Below are 21,349 nucleotides of genomic sequence, written 5' to 3'. Positions count from 1 at the left end.
TGAACACAATTACAGAATTACCCTTTGAGGACCGAGGATATAAGCCGAGAAACCCCAGCATTCTTTAACCACTCTCCCTCGCTCGCTCGCTCGTCTCGGAGCCCCCCCTCTTCCTATTTTCCATCTCTGTCGCGACCCTGAAAGAGGTAATTTCTTCATTCTCTCAGAGCTCAGGATCTAAATGCTCTTGATTCGCTTCCGAATCCTTCCTTCCGTTGTTCTTTTTCCCGATCATCTCCGACAATCTAGGGTTTTGTGGGCACTTGCTGATCCGTTCTTTCCCCTCTTAATAACAGGGTTTTCTCCTACATGTTAGGGTTTTTCTTGTGATTTCTGACTTTAAATCACGTTTTCAGTTAGATTATAGATTTCGTAAGTTCCAGATTGTGGTATTGGCTTCGCGTTTTGAGTGGTATAGATCTGTGAAGAATTTGACGGGAGTTTCTCAGTTTATTTTTAGGGGAACATTGGGGATTTGTTTTACCGTTGTGTTCTTTTCCTTTGATGGCGTTCTTGGGATGATTGATTAATGGAAGGACTTCCCTCTTTTGTTTTTGGTTGTTGTTGACGTGTTATTTAGGAAGTGGATGGCATCTAAACTGCACCAGCTTCGGTCCAAGGCTGTTCAAGCCTCAGAATTTGTGGCAAAGCATGGAAGCGCCTACTATAAAGAGCTAATGGAGAAGAACAAGAAATACGTTGTGGATCCACCCACCATTGAGAAATGCCAAGAGCTGTCAAAACAGCTCTTTTACACACGTCTTGCAAGGTATTAACGAGATTTAACTTCTCTGAGGCGCAAATTATTGATTTGATAATATATATCTTGTTGGTCCGATCTTGCTTACTGAACCTAAGCAGAAAATTACATAAATAGAGATTGAAGCTTAGCTTTTCTGATACATGCAATGTGCTTCTATCGTTTAAGTATTCTATGCTCAGACAGGGTCCTTTCTTGTTTCTTACTGTGTTTTTCTGATTTAGATCTTTAGGTCGTAGTGACTTGCCCATGTTAATTTACTTAATGTTCATTTTCTCTTTTCTTTGTGCTTTTGCTTATAATTTCAGCGTATGGTGTCGTTTTCTTTTGCTCGGGAACAAGTTTTGCTGAAACTCATCGTTTCTGAGAAATGATGACAAATTGAGTGATGAGAGATGAATTGCACGGACACTCCTTCATGTCCTTATATGTGTATTCTCATTTTTCCTTTTTCTTTTCTGTCCTAGTTCTTTTGCAGGTAAAAAGTTGCGAACATGGGCTTTTTGATGCAATCTAACCTTCTTTACCTTTGTTTCAATTTTTATTATGACTGTGCAAGTCAAGGTTCACCGTACTTTTACGTACACCCTGTACTGTGCATATCATATTGTACCAGTACTGAACTGATATAAGAGGTGTACCTAGTCTCGGTACGCCGAACCTTATGTTGGGTATACCGACGTCGTACCAAAATGGTATCTGTATGGGGTTCGATATTGAGATGGAGAATCTTGATGTAGGTTTTATCCTAATCCATTTCATAGACAGCTTGACATAGGTGTTTGAAGGCCTCGATCTGAACTCATATATTCGATGTTTTTTCAAGTCTTGTTTGTAGACTTAGATATTAACCTAAAAGAATTCGTGGTTATCACATATTTGAGATGTTTGATGTGGAAAATGAGTTCGTTAAACAGTTACAAACATGCAAATCTTTGAGGTTTTCGTATAGTCACATTGTTAATTTATTTGAGAAATGTCAGTCACTAAGCGATACTGCTGAATGGATTTTGCTGGGAAAAGCTCATGCTTACATGATATGTTTGTCGCTTGGCTTTTGATGGAGTTTGTCTTGTCAAATTTTTGCCCTCTTGTCTATAGGAGCTTTTGGAGTTTGTTCCATTGTTGCTTGAGTAAACTACATAACCAATTAACTCCTAGTACTTGTGAATTGGTTTTTTGGGTTTCATGGCTCCTACCCAAACTTAACTTTACTTTTAATTCCATACAAATTTGTCAAGCATGAGCTTCAGTTTAAGAGCCATTTGTAAATTTTTCTCTAATTTAGTTGGATCATACCTTGATCTGTAGTTCATAATGAGATCAGGCTTGTTGGTTAAGGTCCAATGTTGAGATTTATATACGTGCTTGCATTACTTCAGTTTAAGAGGGAACAGTAAATTTTTCTTGAACTTTGATGGATCATACTTTGATTTGTAGTTTATAATGGGATTAGGCTTGTTTGTTAAGATGCAGCATTGAGATAAACATATAGGTTTATATACGTGCCTGCATCTACATGTGTTTTCCTGTTGATCAAAAAATTTTTGTTGTTGAATTATGGGTTCTGGCTTATTTTAGATTGTTCATATATTCTTTTTCTTCGAGCGCTGTTCTCATCATTTTTGCTGTTTTTACCTGGGAAAATTCTTTTGACCGTTTAAGTAGTTGCTACTTGTATGTGGCAAGAGACATGCTAGCATAAATGCACAGCACTTAACCGTTGCTGTTAAAAGTTGGCCAAGACAATTTACTGATGACTGTTCATATCATCTTTTGCAAAATCAAATTTCTTTTCTCAATTAGATCTGATAGTGCATGACTATCTCGGCACTGTTTAGAATAGGTTTATCATACCCTTGATATCACTGTCAGTCATTTCCTGACTATCATGGCATTATTGTATAGGATTTGGAGATAATGAATGTTCAATTTTGTATCATCCAATTTCCAGATTCAATTCAAAATTTTGGTTTCGCATGCTTAGTGAACATCATTCATATTTTTGCTGAATGTTTAGTTATGTTGTAGGTATACATTTATTGACATTAGGTTTATATGCACATAATTTTTTTACTCATTGACATGTTATGTTCTAAAAAAAATTGGCATTTGCTTGATAGGGATGTGTGTTTGTCAAGTGGGTGGTGTTTTATCACTTTTGGGCTGGGTCCTTCCCTCAAAACCTCAATAAGGAATTTAAAAGAATTTTAGAGAACATGAGAAGCAAGGGCAACCTACATCCGGTGGCTTTTCATAGGTAGTGGTGATCCTATGATCTAACAATCCCATTATGGATTGTTATGGAATGACCTATTAATAAATCAAATTTTGGGATGGCTATATATCACATTATTTCGGATGAATTTAAGATTTGAGTTTCTAGCAACCTGATATTGATGGTCTTGCAGGTTCAAAAATATATAAATGAAAAATGGTTGTATTCAATAGCAGATTTCACAACTGCTAATAATGATCGTCATATTGTATCATTCAAAGAAATGGGAAGGCCACAAACTTCAAAAATATAAATAGAAGAAAGGATAAAAGAAACTGGCAACCTATTAAATGACCTACATAAAGAGAAAATGGTAGGAAGTAACTTCATCCATCTCTTCATGCAAGTTAGATGATATATTTGATCTACTTTGATGCGAAATCCACAGTGAAATGTGATAATTCAGGTGAAAGAAAGGTTGATCTATCTTTATACCTAGCTATGAACCCTTTTCTTTCTTCTTTTGATCAAATCCCTTTGTTCTTTATTTCAGAATGACTTATCCATTATTAGTAAATATCATATTTGACATATTTTGCACAGCTGTTTTGTTCTTTTATTATCAGTTTCTTTATGAGAATACTGTGGAAGTGCCGCTAGTCATATTGAAGATATGATGCAAGTAACTACTCAACAGTGTATTGTAATGATTGCCAGTGTTATACAGCCAACTTCAATTCTCTAAATGCCTCTGCTCTGTTTTAGCACTCCATTATTTGTCTGAACTATAAATCAGCATTAACAATCCCCCAAAGATCGATAAAACATTACCTTGTCAACTGTTCGATTATCTAATGTTGAGTATGCAAGGAAATTGGTTTAGGGTGAAGAAAATTTTGAACTCTGCGCACTGAGTGTTTTATCTTACAGCATTCCAGGCCGTTACGAGGCATTCTGGGAAGAGCTTAATGGTGTGAAGCACATATGGAGAAACAGGAATGAGCTCAGGGTTGAGGATGCTGGCGTTGCAGCTCTGTTTGGACTTGAGTTGTACGCATGGTTCTGTGTTGGTGAGATTGTGGGAAGGGGGTTCACTTTCACTGGTTACTATGTCTGAGAAAGCAGGCTTGCTTCCAGTTTTCCCTGTTTCGAGTTTAATGTCATTGGGGTGATTTTCTGACCTCATTTTACTTGCAAAATTTTGTCTACCCATAAATTTTTGAAGCTGGTGGTCGGCAAGACAAGCATCGTCACCTTAATAATTTGCAGCCTTGTTTGTATTCTTGGTGTCACATCAATCAGACTTATCGCACCATACTGGTCTTTTTCATTGAAAATCTATATTTTATTAGGTTAATGGTATTCATGGGTCATGAAGTCATTGCTTGGCGTTGTTATTTTCCAACAATTCAGATCCTTCAGCTTACATCCCAGCAATAATTAACCCTCATTTATGACATCCGCCCCTTATTGAAATTAGGGGTGAAATTACAGGCATCTACAGCATGTTTGTTAGTATATGCAGATGCCTGTCAGTATCCTGATGGTGAATAATGATTCCTTCGTGTTTTTGCTACTCCAAGAATCAAGCAGGCTAAGCGTTTGTGTGTTGTTTTATTGGACATATGAATTTAAATTTTGCAGGTGGGGTGCCAGATATATGTACTCTGATTGCTTTCGCTTGTATATGTTGCTGTTCTGATGTCAAGATGCTAAAAATTGCACATTTTCTGTGAAGGCAGTTTTTCTAACAGTATCATTTGAACCGTCTTAATCTAATGCGTCTGGTTGCTCGAGGAACTTGAGTTCAGAGGAGAAAAAGACGATCACAGTGCATACTGGAAAGGTAAAAATCCAGAAGGGGGGACTGAAGCCATGTTGCACATCAACAGTCTCTGCTTGGACCTCAGGAATAGAGTTGGGCAACGGGCCGTGCCGGCCCGGCCCAGGCCCCCCGGGCCAAAACTCTAAACGGGCCGTGCCTGGCACGGCCCGCTTATGAAGCGGGCCGTGCCTGGCACGGCCCGTGAGGCACGGAAGGCAAGCCCGGCCCGGCCTCCGGCCCCTCTATTGGTGGGCCGGGCCTGGCACGGCACGGCACGGGCCGTGCCAGGCACGGCCCGTAACGGGCGGTAACGGGCCGTGCCAGGCACGGCCCGCAACGTCTCCAAACGGGCCGTGCCTGGCACGGCCCGTAACGGCTCCAGACGGGCCGTGCCTGGCACGGCCCGTCTGGAGAGGGGGGAAGAAAATAGCCGTTTCCAACGGCTATTTTCGGGAAAAAGACGGTTTTGCCCTCCCAACAGTCCTATAACGGCTGAATTGAGGGGTATTTTGGGAAAAAATTTTTTTGGGCTTCTATAAATAGCCCATTCCTCCCTCATTCTCACCACACCAAACCTCTCATTCTCTCCTTCTCTACTGCTATTATTTCTCTTCTAAAGTGCTCTTCTAGCAATTTAATTTTTAGTTTGTTCAAGTGCTACACAAGAGGAGGTTCCTGTTGAGAAGAGAAGGTCGCTTCTGTTGAGAGCACAAGAGGAAGTTCGGAATCTCGGCGCTGCCTCTGCCCTCCGACCCTCTACTCAATTCCTCCTTGCGGTTAGTTTTTATTTTTTGAATTAATCATAGATATGTCATCTTTTGAGGAAAGTCAGTTTGGCATTCCTGTTTCTGAGGGGGAAGAAACTAATCCCCAACCCCCTGTTCCTAGTTCCTCTAGAACTGGTGAACCGAGTGAAGGTCAAACCTCTTCTCGTAAGAGGACTAGTACTGTATGGAATGAATTTGATAGAGTTATGGTTGAGGGAGTCTGGAAAGCTAAATGTAAAAAATGTGCCAAACTTTATAGTTGTAGTAGTAGTGGGGGAACAGGGCATTTAAAAAGACATCAAGAGAGTCATAGGATGCATGATTCTCATGCTCAAACTCAAAGTAGCCTTAATATACAACGGGGATTACTTGTAGGTAATTTTGCATATAATCATGAAAATCAAAGAAAAGCACTTGTAAAATGGATAGTTAAGGATGAATTACCTTTTAGTTTATGTGAATCTTTTAATTTTGAAGAATATGTTCAATTAAACCTACAACCTGCTTACAAAAGAACTAGTAGGCGTACATTTAGAAGAGTAGCTATGACCAATTTTTTAGCAATGAAACAAAATTTAATTGAAACACTTTCTACTTTAAATGTAAAAATTTCATTAACTTCTGATATTTGGTCAGCATCTGTAGGTAGTAATTCTTTTATTGCCATTACTGCTCATTATATTGATAATGATTGGCAATTAAATAAACGTATTCTTGCTTTTCGTGCTTTTGATTTTCCACATTCTGGGCAACAAATTTCAAATATAATTTATCAAACTGCATGTTCATATAATATTAATGATAAAATTATGTCTATTACTTTTGATAATGCATCTAATAATAATTCTGCTGTGGTATTATTAAGAGACTCATTGCATCCCATATTAGATGGAAATTTACTGCATATTAGATGTGCATGTCATATCTTAAATCTTTCTGTTCAAGCTGGCATGGGCATGATTCAAGATGTGATTTCAAAAATTAGAAATGCAGTTTCTTTTACTCATGCTTCTAGATCAAGACTTCAAGAATTTAAGGAATTATGCATAAATCATGGTAAACGTTTTAAAAAATTTAAACTTGATGTAATTACTCGTTGGAACTCCACATATAGCATGATACATGATGCATACCCATATAAAAATTTATTAAGTGCATATATTAATGATCGTGGATTAGGATTTACATTGACTGAAACTGATTGGAATAAAGGAAAAATTTTGGAAGATTTTTTGCTTAGTTTTTATAATGCTACCAATGTTCTTTCTGGTATTTATTACCCTACTTCATGTTCATTTTTACAACAAGCATATATAATTAGTCAAAAATTTGCAGAACATAGATATGATGATGTTTTAATGCCTATTATTCACCTAATGGAATCTAAATGGAATGAGTATTGGGACAGGATATGTCCTATGCATAACTTAGCTGCTGTATTTGATCCTAGAGTTAAATTAAATGGCGTGCTAATTTTACTTGATGCATACGCTGAAAATATGAATCAAGATGCTGAATCTGCTAAAGATGAGGTAAGACAACTTCTTTATGATATTTATGCTATATATGATGAAAAAATTCGTGGATCTAGAACACAAATACAAACCTCTATTCCTCCTTTTAGTAGTTCTCGTTCGTCATCTATTTTTTCATTCATTGCACAGAGAAGACACACACATGCTTCAAGTTCCTCTTCATCTTCTTCATCTTTAAGTAGTGAACTAGAATTTTATTTACGAAATGATCTTCAGTCTGCATATGATGAAAATCAAATAGAGAATCTAGATGTATTATCTTGGTGGAAGAGTGTTAGAAATCAATATCCTGTTATGTCTGCAATTGCACGCGATATTTTAGCTGTGCCGATGTCCACGGTAGCATCGGAATCCGCTTTTAGTGCAGGTCGGCGTGTTCTTGACGAAAAGAGAAGTAGGATGACGGGCGAAACGGTGGAGATGCTTCTCTGCTTCAAGGATTGGCTGGATGCTGAGGCAAGACTTCAAGATAAAGGTGGACATAATACAACATCCTCTGATGATGATGATACAAACACTACTGAAGACTGAAGACTGAAGAGTGAATACTGATTCACTGAATCACTGATGATTAGTAAGATTTCTTAATTTTTTATAATTGTACATTTTTATTGTATTCTGGAGGTCAGACCAAGGTCCAAACCTCGGCCCTTTCTTAGTTTCTTATTGTATTCTAGAATCTAGAGGTCAGACCAAGGTCCAAACCTCCCTTCATGTACCATTTTGATTGAAATTAATAAACTGGTAGGGGTCTATGCCAAACCCCCCACCATTAAGGTGGCTTTATATTCATAAATCAAGATTTCTTAGTGTTCATAATTTATTAATGTATTAAAAAAATTTTATCGGGCCGAGCCGGGCCCAGGCCCGGACCGTGCCAGGCCCGCGTGCCAGCCCGGCCCAGGCCCTTATGGGCCGTGCCGTGCTGGCACGCAGGCCGTGCCGTGCTTGGCCCGCGTGCCTAGACCGGGCCGTGCCGGCCCAGGCCCGAAGCGGGCCGTGCCTGGCACGGCCCGCTGGCCAGGATTCGCTAGCCCAGCACGGCCCTATCAAAGGGGCCGTGCCAGGCACGGCCCGCTTCGTGCCGTGCCGGGCCGTGGGCGGCCCGGCCCAGTGCCCATCTCTACTCAGGAATCAGGAAATTGTACCTGATACGGCTCAGGACTTGGCTGGGATGATGGGGAGATGGCACATCAGAGCAGGGCACCATGCGCCGCGTTGCTCGGTGCACGAATTTATTGGCTAATTAAACCACAATGAGCCTCAGTCGTCTTCTCTACTCGCAGGAGTAAATTGATGGTGTTCGCCTAAAGCCAGTCTTGATTCAGAAGGCGTAGAGTTTGGCAGGGCTAGTGGGATCAGAGTGAAATGCTTTCTACTAGCAGGAACAAATCGATGCTTCTAAAGCCAGTTTTCATTCAGAATGCCCGAACAGCAGGTTATTAAGATGCTCCAACGGCAGTAATTCTCATTCTGGAGCAATTCAAAAAGGGGAATCCCATGCTTTCTGGTGCCAATTAACGCGCATGGAAAGTTCTCCAAGCTGCCCGATGCTGGCATGTAACTTTTTATGCAACCATCTTGCATGCATCACATAATCTGACGTGGTCAGTTCCTTCCTAATCTAGAACAGAAAAATGCTTTCCAATGCCGGTTAAAGCACACGGCAAGTTCTCCAAGCCATCTAATGCTGGCTTGCAACTTCTTACTTGCAATCATCTTGCAAGTATCAGCCCAATTCCCGCAAAATTCGCATTGATCCGCCTCATGCCACGGGGTAGGTGGAACTATTTGTGTGCATGGAACCACCGTCCTGCGTGACTCTTAAAATTGTGGCTGTCAGCCTGAGACCACCGAAACCAACTAATACAGATAACCTTCAAGCTGTAACGGCTGGGGAACTAGCAAATTTGCACACAGCCTTCTTGTATTAAATTTCCACGCACGCAAGAGGAAACAGGAAACTGGGTAATTCAATTGCTATCATGAATACCATAAGACGGGGGGTCTGAAACACAGATGCTGCTCCAGCATTAAATAAATAATAATAATACTAGTGATGATGATGTTGATGTCACAGGTATTTGGCAATCTGAAACACAGCTGCTGCCCGTCATAAATAAATGATGATGATGATTATGACAATGATAAACATTTCCCTGAAGTCACTACTTCATCTCCCAAGCACTTCCCACATGCTTTCCTTCTGTGGCGCAAAAGGATCAAATCAGTTCCCTAGAAAAATTACCCAAGGTCATAGTTGCATTGGTCATTGGGAATCAATAATATAAGAAAATCCAAACAGGTTTTCAAGATTATGCATCTTGGTGACATGTTCCTGTGACATAGCATTCTGAAGCTATGGGAATTAGTAATATAGAAGCACAAAAAAAATGGCATGCAAAAAGAAGCTTCATGAAGATGAATTGTAGAAATTAGGCATGTTTCTATTCCTTGCCTATGATAATTAGTTATTCATTTGAGAATTGTTAGCTCTCCTGGATTTGCCAATAAAGCATCATCCATAACCTCTATTCACCGAGTCTTGTACTTCAGACTAAACAACTTGTCCCATGAAATAATCAATAATTTCTACAGAATTAGTCCCAAGCTTTAATCACTTGTTAATCAAAATAGTCAGTAAATAACATTTCCAAAGCAGAGTATAGTTGATAAAAGTGCTCAAGGATACTACCCCTTAAATTTCAAATTTACTTTCTTAAATAAGATTCTTCAAATCTGAACTTCAGAATCACAAAAAAAAGTTATAACAGAACTCCAAAACTATTCTAAACCACCAAGAGGCCACAATTACTAATCTAGGAACCCATATCCCTCATATTTATAAATACATAAATAAACCTGATATTTTGTTTAATGCAGGTGCCAGTGTGTCCACAGGTGCAGCCACATCAAATCCTCTCTCACATTAAATTACAAAATGCATCATCTCAGTGGGGCATTTAAGGCATGCAGTTGTCTTAATGACCAAATCTGTGAATAATATTGGCTCAACTAGAGTTGGCTACTGTAAATTTCTGAAAAGGTGAAGGTGTGAAAGGGATAAGCACAAAATAAGGAAAAGCCACATTATATGGATGACCAATTCATATTTTAGAATTGTCTGGATGACCAGCAACAGTCCTCAGAAAATTGAAAAGGGTCTCACATTGGACAAAGCTGGGGGCGCTCCTTGCGTTTAATGTCATTAAGAATATCTAAATATTGTAATCCGATCAGGATTTGTTTAGGGTCCATATAAGGACCGGACTTGCATCCAAACTAAGGTAGGTTAAGTGTGAGACATGCTGCATTCCAACAGATTTTTTATGTCTGAATAATAATTGGTGGTGGATTTCAAATATCCCACCTCAGCCATGTCTGAAACTTCCAGTTCTTCATTTCCTTTTTTCGGTGGTATTCTTCTTTATTTCCTTTAATATGTATTTTCTTCTAACTAATCGTCCTAAAATGGGCAGAAAAACAAGAACTGATCTGGGTCAAAGCTATACAAATTCTAAATTATAAGATATTGTTGAAGATAAAATAAGGACAATATGAAGAGATAACATCCAGTTATACACCTTAATACAACATGAAAAATAGCTGTCAGCCAAGTAGCCTATGCAATGTCTCTCGAGCAAGATGGTGGCATGCCTGTAAGTCCCAAGATTTAATATTGACTTTGATCGGGCATTTGACCTGTGATTCATATACTCAAAATGGTGTTTGCTATATTTCTTAAAGAAACAAGTTCATTATTTTGTAAACATGCTTTAGATAGCACAGAAAAGATTTTGGTAATTTTATATGAGGAACAAAGATATTGCATGATTCCAGTCTACAACCATGATTTCTTTAAAGATTAGCGCTATTGCTTAGTAACTTAAGTGTTTGACATAAACTTTAAGTATGGTTTGTACTTTTGGAATTTCTAATTTGTCCAATCAAGGTCTTGGTCCTTTATCAAGGCAAGTCATCTCTTCCTAATCATGGTCTTAGTTCTATTTAGATTCAGTTCAGCTCGGCTTCTCATTCAACCATCCATATACATACAAGGCCCATCTATATCATGGCATCTGTCAACCTTAGTTACACAAGAGTTATGATTCTCATAAAGTTTTCATAAATTAATCTGCTTTTGGTGCAATCTGCCTTCAACTCTCCTTACAAATTCATCCATCCTGAATTTGGTGACATCCAACCCAATAGTGCACTCATCAAGCTCATCTTAAATATTACAGTGGGGACCAGGCTTAGCTCAGCAGGTTGGCACCCTCACAAGTTGGGTGAGGTGCAGGGTTCGAACCCCGCTGGTGTCTCCATTGTATTTTTCCCAAGAAAAAATTCATATATTTCCTTGAAGTGCCGCTACCATACAGTGGCAACACATAGGTCAAGAATGAATTTATTGACCACTATTTCAATTCTCAGTGTATCCCCTATTCTCTTTCATAACAGGTACTGGGTGACTCCACATAAAGAACTAATATCATATTTTCAAACCCTTGCTTTCATATGACTACTATTAGGACCCATATCCTCCCTCATTTCCTACCATAAATTCAAAATAGCAATAATCCATTTTGTCTTCTGATCTGTAAACATTGCATTATCTACATCATCACTGCATCAAAAGACAATCGTGATCAGAGAGAACTCAAGCAAATCCTTCGTATAGGCCCACAGGCAACGTTAAGTCCATAAGCATACCACAGCTAACCCTTAAACTTTGCTGTGTCAAAGATAACCTCTCCTTAACTTCCACCAAATAAGTTTATGGGATGCTCTATCAAATGCATTATCCTAACCAATATAAAAAAACAATATGCAGATTCTTCATCCTCAGCAAGGAAACAACATCTACATGAAGCAAATGTGATATTCAAAGATAGTTTTCACCTATCTTATTCTTCTTGCAGCTATCTCCACAAAGCTTGATGTACTGTTGCAATTTTATACATCACTTTACAAACATGTAATTCATCACCTAGCATTTGGTATTTCCTATTTCACAAATTCTCAATTAGTCATTGAACAATGACAAAGCAGTAAACATCTTGTTTAGATTTTTCTCTAAGCATTGTCAAAATTTTACTGATTATTTGATTACCTGTGGGCCAGTATTTCCAGTGATTACATTTGCTGCTATCAAATTACATCAAGATGCTACATAGAAGCTCCATATTTTTTTGCGCATGATAATCCACAGTACAAGGAACCATGATGAATGAGTTCATATCACACAACTGGAAATAAAATTCAATGGCCTAAAAACAAAGATATCTATCAAAACGGATTCTTTAACTTTTGACATGCTAGAACCTATAATCAGTTAGAAGTATATAACCAATGCACATATACAGATTCAGAAACACTATGTAGATGCTGACTTGTTCGCGCCAGCACTCTCACATGCTCAACTACCTATAGCATAGATCCAGAAGCATTGTCCAAGTGCATCAAACTCTCAGTATCTCTTCTCAAATCAGCATATGAGTGCAATGTGAGGAGTTTTAAAAGCTCGCCTCGGGGCACAAAAGATCTCCACCTTCTTTGGATTTATTCCATAAGACCCGAATTTTCATCCAGCAAAGCATAGGCCGCATATCTCAATCTCAAACGCAAGAGAAAAGGTGTGCATCTCTTATTACTTTAGCACAATGTCCATTTAACTAAATCAACTGCTAAATAACAACAATATCTTCTTTTGAAATATCAAGTTACCGAATTGCTTCCAAGGTTCGAAGATTCAGTTTGGTGTTAGTCAGCCTTGCCAAGTTTTGTTTCCCACAGTTTAAGTTGTTTTGGTGGTTCAACTTAAGTTTTAAAGTTGCTGCTGGGATAAAAATGAAGAAGAGATAAAAAAGGAAAAAATAAGAGAAACTTGAAATAAGCAAATGAAACATACATTAAATAGTTTTGAAGAACCTTCTATTGTTTGTAATCATCAAGTTTATGGTTTCTTTTTATTTTACATGCTACATGCCTGAAAGTATGGCCAATTGTAAAAATCTTGGAAAACGAATGAAGTGTTGAAAAACTATAATTTGATAATAATCTAATTCTTGAACAGCTAATAAGGTAAGCATTATAATAGTAAAATATACTAGCATAGAACCATGTATCAATTTGAAATTTGAAATAATGATTTCAACCATATGACATATCAAGTACTGGCATGTAACTTACAATCTAGAGGTTACAATCTAGAGGGTATTAAAAAGACCATGACTGGATATATCTCATCAAAATATATTGAATATTTAAGATCTAGCAAACCCAAACTTATATCCTGTGATGAGCCCGGCATTTTCTCCTCAAAAAATATCTTAAGGAACCAAGAGATTTCATATGTAGAAAAAAAACTTTTCTTGAAATTTCTTAGAGCCAAACACCCAAATGGATTTATTTTTTTAAAAAAACATCCGAAAATTTATGGTTAATGTTAACAAAGTACTTGTTTCCAGTGGCTCAGATTTGCCATCTGCAAACATTCTTACTTTTAACTGAAATAAGAAAAGATAGCCTAAACTTGTCATTAGTTAGTCCAAAGTTACTTAAATTAATGAAGAAATGACCTCAAAATACATTCAATATCAATATTATGAATGAAAAAGGATGTATCTTCAATTTCGGCTGGAACTGGTCGAAACCAAAAATTTTGGTTAATTTCTAATCATTTCAAGGAGAAACTGATCTATCTAAGCCAAAATTCAATCCCTGATTTCTTCCTTAGCTCTCTACTCTCAAGGCTTTAGTTCTAAAAACTATAAGGACAAGGTCCCTATCTCCTTAGTATGGTTTCAAGTTTCAACTTTTAACAAGTAGATAAACATGTCACTATTTTGCCTTAAACCAGTAGTATTAGCTAAAATTATTTGAATTAGATATATGTGCTTAGTCCTTGTCCTTCTAGGTTCCACCATTTAATTCTATCTCAAATCCTCACTTCCACTAGCTTTGCTTTAGGGCTTTCCCAGAGATTTAGCTCCTACTAGGTTTTAATCTTTAAATAACCACAGCCGTTGTTATATGCTTGCGCACTTCTCAAAGTTCTTGGACACCTCTTCTTTGTTGCGCCTCCATATGTCCAGAAATCCATTTGCAGTAGATAGGGTGCACATAGAAGCATAGGCATCAGATCCCAAACTCTATTTGACACCTGCCTTTGTAGGCATATGTTTTTTTGCAGCTTGCAAAATGCAAGTTTAGATGTTAAAAAGATATTACAGTGTGTTTTTTCGCCAATGAAGGTGGTTGAGATGATGTAAGCGGACTCCATTGAGCAAGAGTTACCAGAGAAAGATGCAACTTAATGATCTCCATGAGACCATCTTCCAGACATGATATCGTGTCATCAAGCTTGAACGATGTTATTGGTTTGGGATGCATGATTGTTTTGAAATGGACAAAGTCGCAAATGAGGGGAAAAATACAAAGTTCTTAGACTGTACATTCTGAGCCAACATGATTTGGTTCATATTGATTGGTATAGAACCTTACTTTTCTATTTGGGCCACAGCATGTGACAGACATAACATTGTATGGTACAACAGGTGTCATGCCAGCCTATAACTATCATGGATACACCATGCCATACTTAAATCCATGTGCATGGCTATGTTTCACGGATCACTCAAATGGAGTGCTGTCAAATGGCCGAGCTGTTTGTGATTAGGCTTCAAAATATGGCTCGACACGAGCTTGCTTCATTAGTAAATGAGCTGAGCTTAAGCCCGAGATCTTAGCTTAAGCTGGGCAAGATCTTTCCGATCCGTGTAGATTGAGCTCAGCTAAGATTGAAATAATATATTAATTTAACTACAATTTATTAAGTAAAATGTAATTTTTATAATTATTTTGATATGTCAATATACTGCTCGTTATTAAAAGAGGATTCCAATCACTAGATATCAGCCTAATGACCCGGACCTAGTAGGTGAGATATTAAAGACTCAAATTCATAGTCCTCTCAAGGCTACTGGGCCCATTTCCACACATCTTGATTTTTCCAATCACCTGAATGAAAGAACCGGACTTCAACCAAGGCATCCCTTCTTATGAAGTGGGAGTGAAGATTTCAAAAGAAAGTGAAAAAGCCATTCATATTCCTCATCTTTGGCTACTAAGTACCTCTCCATTGGCTAAAATGGATTAACCAACAAACTCCTTAAAACTTTTGCATTTGGAAAGCTCCAGTTTTCTTAGCCTTAGCATTCCTAAGTTGCTCAACGCCACCACTCCCATCATGCTTGTCTCTCTCTCTCTTCTCTATTTCTCCCTCCTCCAAGAGTCTGAGCCTTTGACCTCGCTTTGTTGCTAGTGGCGATGGAGAAACTAGAGGAGAAACCATCTGCCGCTTCTCCATCTCACTAACATCGATGTCTTAGCCTATAGATCTAATAGAGAGAGAGAGATGGGGAAGAAGTCCTTGTTGCTGGTTTTCGATTGCCAAAACTCGAGAGCTAGTGATCCTTGTTAGGACTGATCACCATCACTCATCACCTCCATCCCATTTTCATCCTCCAGCCCAACCTTACAAAGCGAGCTGATTTTAATGGGAAAAACCAAGGTCCGCTGACCCGGTTCCGGTTGGCGTATCGGTGGCGGCCCGAACCGGTTCCGTACCGGTCCCGTACCGGTTTCGGATTCAATGCTGATCCACGCTAATCCAATACTGGTCCCGTACCGATTTTCTAGCGATAAGCTATCGGTACCGGATTCCACACTGATCCGGTACCAGTCCGAGGCAGGACTGGTACGTACCGACCCGTACCGGCTGGTACGCATCGATATGGTAGACCATAGAAAAAACTTTAGATTGACCCAAAAAAAAGCCGAATTCAACCAGAGCCTTTGGAGCTCACAACGAACACGAGCTAAGCTTAGGCTAGGGCTACTGACCATTGAACCAAGCTCATGCTCCAGCTTGCTCGAGCTCAAATCATGTAGATCCTTATCTAAACATATAAAGTCGTGCAATTCGATATCCATTACTCAATAATCACCAATGTGAGCATCATAAGGGATTTTATATGATTGGTTGGAACTTTTGATTTACCAACTAGCATGGGTCCATTATGAAGGTGATGTGTTTAAGGAGCAATGAGCTAATGCCTACAAAGGAAAAAAATAAATAATAAAAAGAATTTGGTATTAAAAAACGACTAGAGGCAGATAAAGAGCATCAAGGATCCACCAAAAAATTATACTACAAGCTAAATGTAACCTATAAATTAAATCCACCCTTATAAAGAGCCTACAAAAATAAAATCCCTAAACCCTAACCAAGCATCAGTACTAACCTTGATCATAACAAATCTACAACTCAAGGCCACTGATAACACATTAACATCTCACGCTAGTTTTAAATCAAAGCAATCCAAACAGATTCTTCCAACAGTATAAACTTAAGACATTTTGAGAAATATTTTTTAATTGCAAAATAAGACACCTAGTCCAAATCAAAGCAATCTTGATGGATACTTAAACCAAAAAGAACTTAAGGCCACAGGAGATACACTTCTAAATCAATTAACAAAAAAAATAGAAATCCTAAACAAATTCTTCAAAATCTACTCCTTGACCATTAGACATGTATTAGGATTTGATGTAACTTAAGATCAAGCTCCAAGCACCAGTCAATTAGAACCTCCTAATCATTCATGCTTCCTAAAAGTTTACACCTAAAGAAATACTTAAGCTTCAATTGATCTTCAAGATTCCAAATTTATGAGATCTCGCATCTTGTACCATTAAGCATCTTTAGACTAATTTTCACAACATTTTAACAAATGTAGAGTACAAAAGACATTGCAGAAGGCCTCAAAATTACCCCCTCCAAGAAAGAGGAATTTGCATTCTCGGGGCTACAGATACCTCTTTCTACCTAAAAGAAAATATAGAACTTACAACTAGAGTTGATAGAGTTGATCATGGGTTGGGCTTTGGCACATAAAATGTCAAATTTTAAATAGGCTCGGTTCGGAGCCTGACAAAAAATGAATATAGTTTAGGCCCAAGGCTCGGCCCATGATCGGCTCTACTTACAACCAACTACAACAACAATCATTATCTATCTTCAAAATGGATACAGCTCAAAGAACTAAAAAAACCTCTTATTTACCTCACAACATCCAACAAACATGCACCTAGATGAAATTACAAAAGAATTTGATGCCACAGAAACTCTCATAATCACTCAAGGAACAGAAAGTATCATAAACTTACATATGACCAATGTAAGTCAAACAATAATGAATTTTGGATGGCCTTTGAATCCCTCCCATCTCCACCTTGGGCACATCTTATTGAACAACTCCATAATAAATGCAACTAAGAGGTCACGTGGCCTCAATCACTTGTGAATATCCACAATTCAACTCCATTTTCTCTATCAAACCACTCCATTCAACACCATTATATTGATGGAACTTATCTTATATCAAAACCAACACCTAAAGAATGAGAGAAACTAATGCATAGTTTTTGCAAAAAACATTATCCTCTTTGTCGAAACATACATGCATCTGGACATGTACAACACAGTGCAGGCTATAATAAAAACTTCTAGAAGAAAATATTTAGGATTTCTCTTACAAACTGAGGCATATATACAAATCCCACCATTGACAGCCAGTACTTTTCAAGATACTGTGTGTAGCAGTGCTGCGAAAACATCTGCCAACAAATCATCAACTAAATATGATTGAAAAATTTGGAAAAAAAAAAAGTCATCACAATCACTGATTTCCTTGGAAGGCTACGAATTACCGGTCGCTTTACGAATCAAATGTATTGGGTGTGGTAAACATGCAAGGGAGGTATAAAAAATGAAAAAAAAGAGTAATTCTTTCTTTCATACTATAGGAGCCATCCAAGATGCAAGGTCATGCCTGATTTTGGATGAAAGAGACACATGATCCCCTTTCCTCCTCCTAGCCTCACACACTAGTAGTTGCTTTTTTTTTCTATTGCTCTGAAAGTAGCAGCTTTAATTGGTGCAACCTCCTGCAACCGAGGAGAATGGTTTTGAATAATATGACGAGCTCGTGAAACCTTGGAACTGAAAATATGACACTTCGATTGACCAACCAAGAGGAGTCCAATGGAAAAACAACATTAAACCACAAAGATTTAAGTAGTTAACAATTCATTCAATATCGTTTTACTAGTGCAAGGATTTCATAGGCATACAGTTTATTAATTAGTGCTAAAGACAGACAAATAATAAGGTGTGTTGCAAAGTAGCTCTTGTTGCAATGACCCCATGCACATTGGATGCATTGACAATAGTAAGATCGCTAATATCACATTTCAAAACATACCACTATAATCTCATCAAAAGTTCCACCGCCAACATGTATTACTAGTTCGGTATTGATCATTTTTTCCCAAAAATATGCCATGAATGGAATCAGTACTCAGTCTTTCATAAGTGTCATACTCAATCTCATGGATATAATCACAACTGGACAAGAAAACAAAAGCCAAACCTTTTATTAAATAACCAAAAACTTACTATAAAATATTAATACTCAGTATTTGATTCCTTATAACATATCAGAGCAACTCCAAGGATAAAGCACCAATCTTGAAAGTTGAGTTACTCAAAGAACAAATTTGTCGGCAATGCTGGTTACTACAGCCCAGGATAATAACACATAGAAGGAAGCTGAAAATAGAAAACCATGTATACAAGATAAAATATCCAACCTACCTCATCAATGACAAAGTCTGATAGGCTTCAGGTAGGTCCCATCAGCCACTTTCCTCTACGAAGCATACTGTGGCAACCTGGCTGCCATACTCGTGACCTGAGCCTGCACCTGTGCAGCCCGCACCTTGGCCAACATCGCTCGATGGAAGAACTGGTCCCTCGACAATGCCCTCACGCTCTTCAGATACATATCGAATGGGATCGACCCCTCCTGCACTGCCTTGTCCAGCGAGTAAATCGTGTCTTCCACTGCCAAATCCGCCGCCGTGCACTCCAGCATCTGCCTCGACAGCACATCCGCAGGCTCAAACGCATCATCCACATTAACATCCCCAGCCCTCCGCCTCCTTCCCTCATTCTCCCTCACCCAACCCTCCAACACGTCCGTATTCATCAGAATCAGCTGCAGCTGCTGCTCCAATCCCTCCTTCTCCTCCAACATGTCCCTCAACCCCCTAGAAAGCTCCTCCTCCCGCCGCCTCAACTCCGCCTGGGTACTGAACAGCCCCTCCATCTCCGCCTCCCGCGCTCTCCGTAAACCCGCCATTTCGTCATGCACCATATCGACAACCTTGCTGATCGCGTTGCGGCGGTAGACCTCGGCCGCGTCCTCGGTCGGTCTCGCCGCCGCCGCCTGCGGCGAGGGCGGGAATCGCCCGCCATAGGGCGACAAAGATGAGTAGATCCGTGATGGAAACGACGAAGATGACGAGGATGGAGTGGGGGAAGGGGATGGGGATGGGGATGGGGATGGGGAGGGGTGATGGGAAGAGGAGGGATTAGGGGTAGGGTTAGGGGTAGTGGAATTATTGGGGTTTTGGCGGGTGTAGAGGGGGGGATCGAGGCCGAAGAGGTGGGAGAGGGAGCGGACGAGGTCGACGAGGTTGGAGGAGGGGAAGACCCAGGAGCGGAGGTAGGGGATGAGGACGGAGCCGGAGCTGTCGACGTGGGGGTGGCCGGGCTTGACGACCATGTCGCGGGTCGGGGCGACGAATACGGCGGGCGGGGAGCGGGGGTAGGGTTCGAGGAGCCAGATCACGGCGGGGATGTTGTAGACGGCGCCCTGGTACACTATGGGGATGGTGCCCTCCGCCTCGAGGAGGTTCACCGTGCGGCCGTCGTTGTGGGTGAAGGCGGAGGCCTTCGGGTGGAGAGAGGGGTAGGACTCGGCCAGCGCCACCAGGTGCTGCCGGATCAGCCACTTCGCGTCCTCCGTGTACGGCAGCGCCGCCGGCCCGCGCTGAGAGAGGACGGTGCTCAGGAACTGCTGGGCGTACTGGGCGCCCGGCGAGGCCGGGACTACAGGCGGCGGCGGAGGGGCCATAGATGGACCAGGGAGCCGACAGGAGCGACGTGTTTTAGCCTCCTTTGATTCCTTTTCTCGTTCGTGTTCTTATTCTTATGGGCGGTGCCGTGAACGCGTCTGACACATTGAGGGCTCGTTTGGTTCGCAGGAAAAGAAAGAGGGAAACTGTGGTCAACGGGAAAGTAATGAGATGCCTCTTATTTGGTTGGAGTTTTTAAAGGAGAGAGAAGGAAAAGTTGTATTTCCATGGGAATGTGATTTCCATATTTCATGAGAAAGTCTTTCCCATGAGAAATATGGGAAAGTTACTTTCCCATGAGGCGGGAATCACTCCATTTTTACTTTTTCCCAAAAAGTCCCTTCAGCATTAAAGAAGCATTAAAGAGGCATTAAAAACCTAATTTTTATTAAGGGCATAATAGGAATTATATATAACTTTCCTAGGAAAGTGGATGGCCAACCAAACATAAGCACCTTGGAAATTTGTCACTTTTCCATGGTCAACCAAACATGCCAAAAGTACTTTCCTAGGCATCCTCTTCCTAGGAATTTGTTTCCCTAGGAATATGATTCCTGGGAAACAAATTCCTAGGAAGGAAAATGCTTCCCGCGAACCAAACGAGCCCTGAGAGGAACCGAGCGGTTAGGAGAGGGGTTCGGACCGATCCATGGGTCGCGGTCCACTGTAGCTGAGTGAAAGAATAAAGCCTTTTGCTTCATATTAGTTTGATTTAGAGCGAAAAAAGATTTTGTTATATGTCTTCTTATATCCATTTCTCTAAGTACTTAAAAAGCTAATAATAATGTAATTATTAAAAGGTAATAAATTAAAAACATTACTTAGCATTATACAAATGCCATAAGAATAGTGATATGAAAACCCATTGTGGAGTAAGGACAATCAAAAAATTACAATAAATTAAGTGTAGTAGAACCAAAGTCGAGAGATGATCCGAATTACTAAAGCTTCAAATGGGTTGCTGACAGATTTCAAATAACTCCTCTAGAACCTGCAACGTAGGAAACTCCAACAATCAAGCTACAGGGTAAATTTTTTATTGATTGTGTAATCCTAGTTTGTACAGGATACATTTTAGAACCAACCATAGCCAACATAGCAGACCGACCAATAAAAGCTCACCATATAGCCTCCAACCAATCAGTCAAAGACCGTCATGCGGCCGACCTAGAGATCCGCAGAGAGTTCTTTGAATTT

The 21,349-nt window shown here is 39.6% G+C and overlaps 1 protein-coding gene and 1 pseudogene across 5 annotated transcripts; one reads left to right on the top strand and one right to left on the bottom strand.

The window, feature by feature from the left end:
- The first annotated feature begins 25 nt into the window (after window positions 1-25).
- On the top strand, window positions 26-4,340 carry LOC103711188 (uncharacterized). Its single transcript, XM_008797242.6, has 3 exons — window positions 26-146; window positions 581-769; window positions 3,909-4,340. Exons 2-3 carry the CDS (start codon window positions 588-590, stop codon window positions 4,093-4,095), a joined length of 369 nt encoding a protein of 122 aa, XP_008795464.1. The 5' UTR covers window positions 26-146; window positions 581-587; the 3' UTR covers window positions 4,096-4,340.
- Window positions 4,341-9,114: 4,774 nt separating this feature from the next.
- On the bottom strand, window positions 9,115-20,232 carry LOC103711187 (protein ELC-like pseudogene; annotated as a pseudogene). 4 transcript variants are annotated; one of them, XR_016396535.1, is made up of 2 exons: window positions 18,828-20,232; window positions 9,115-9,340 (listed from the first exon to the last, which is right to left on the bottom strand). The product of XR_016396535.1 is annotated as a protein ELC-like pseudogene, transcript variant X1 (transcript). The 4 variants fall into 4 exon arrangements; XR_016396536.1 differs by having other exon boundaries at window positions 9,115-9,311; window positions 18,828-20,231; XR_016396538.1 differs by lacking the exon at window positions 9,115-9,340 and adding an exon at window positions 10,578-10,807.
- Window positions 20,233-21,349: the final 1,117 nt, after the last annotated feature.

This window comes from Phoenix dactylifera, chromosome 9, assembly GCF_051530095.1.
Source record: "Phoenix dactylifera cultivar Ajwa chromosome 9, Ajwa_hap1_PhDact_Kaust_v1.1, whole genome shotgun sequence".
NCBI classification, from domain to species: Eukaryota; Viridiplantae; Streptophyta; class Magnoliopsida; order Arecales; family Arecaceae; genus Phoenix; species Phoenix dactylifera.
Note: the sequence above shows the minus strand (reverse complement) of the source record. Positions and strands in the feature narration are given on the sequence as shown.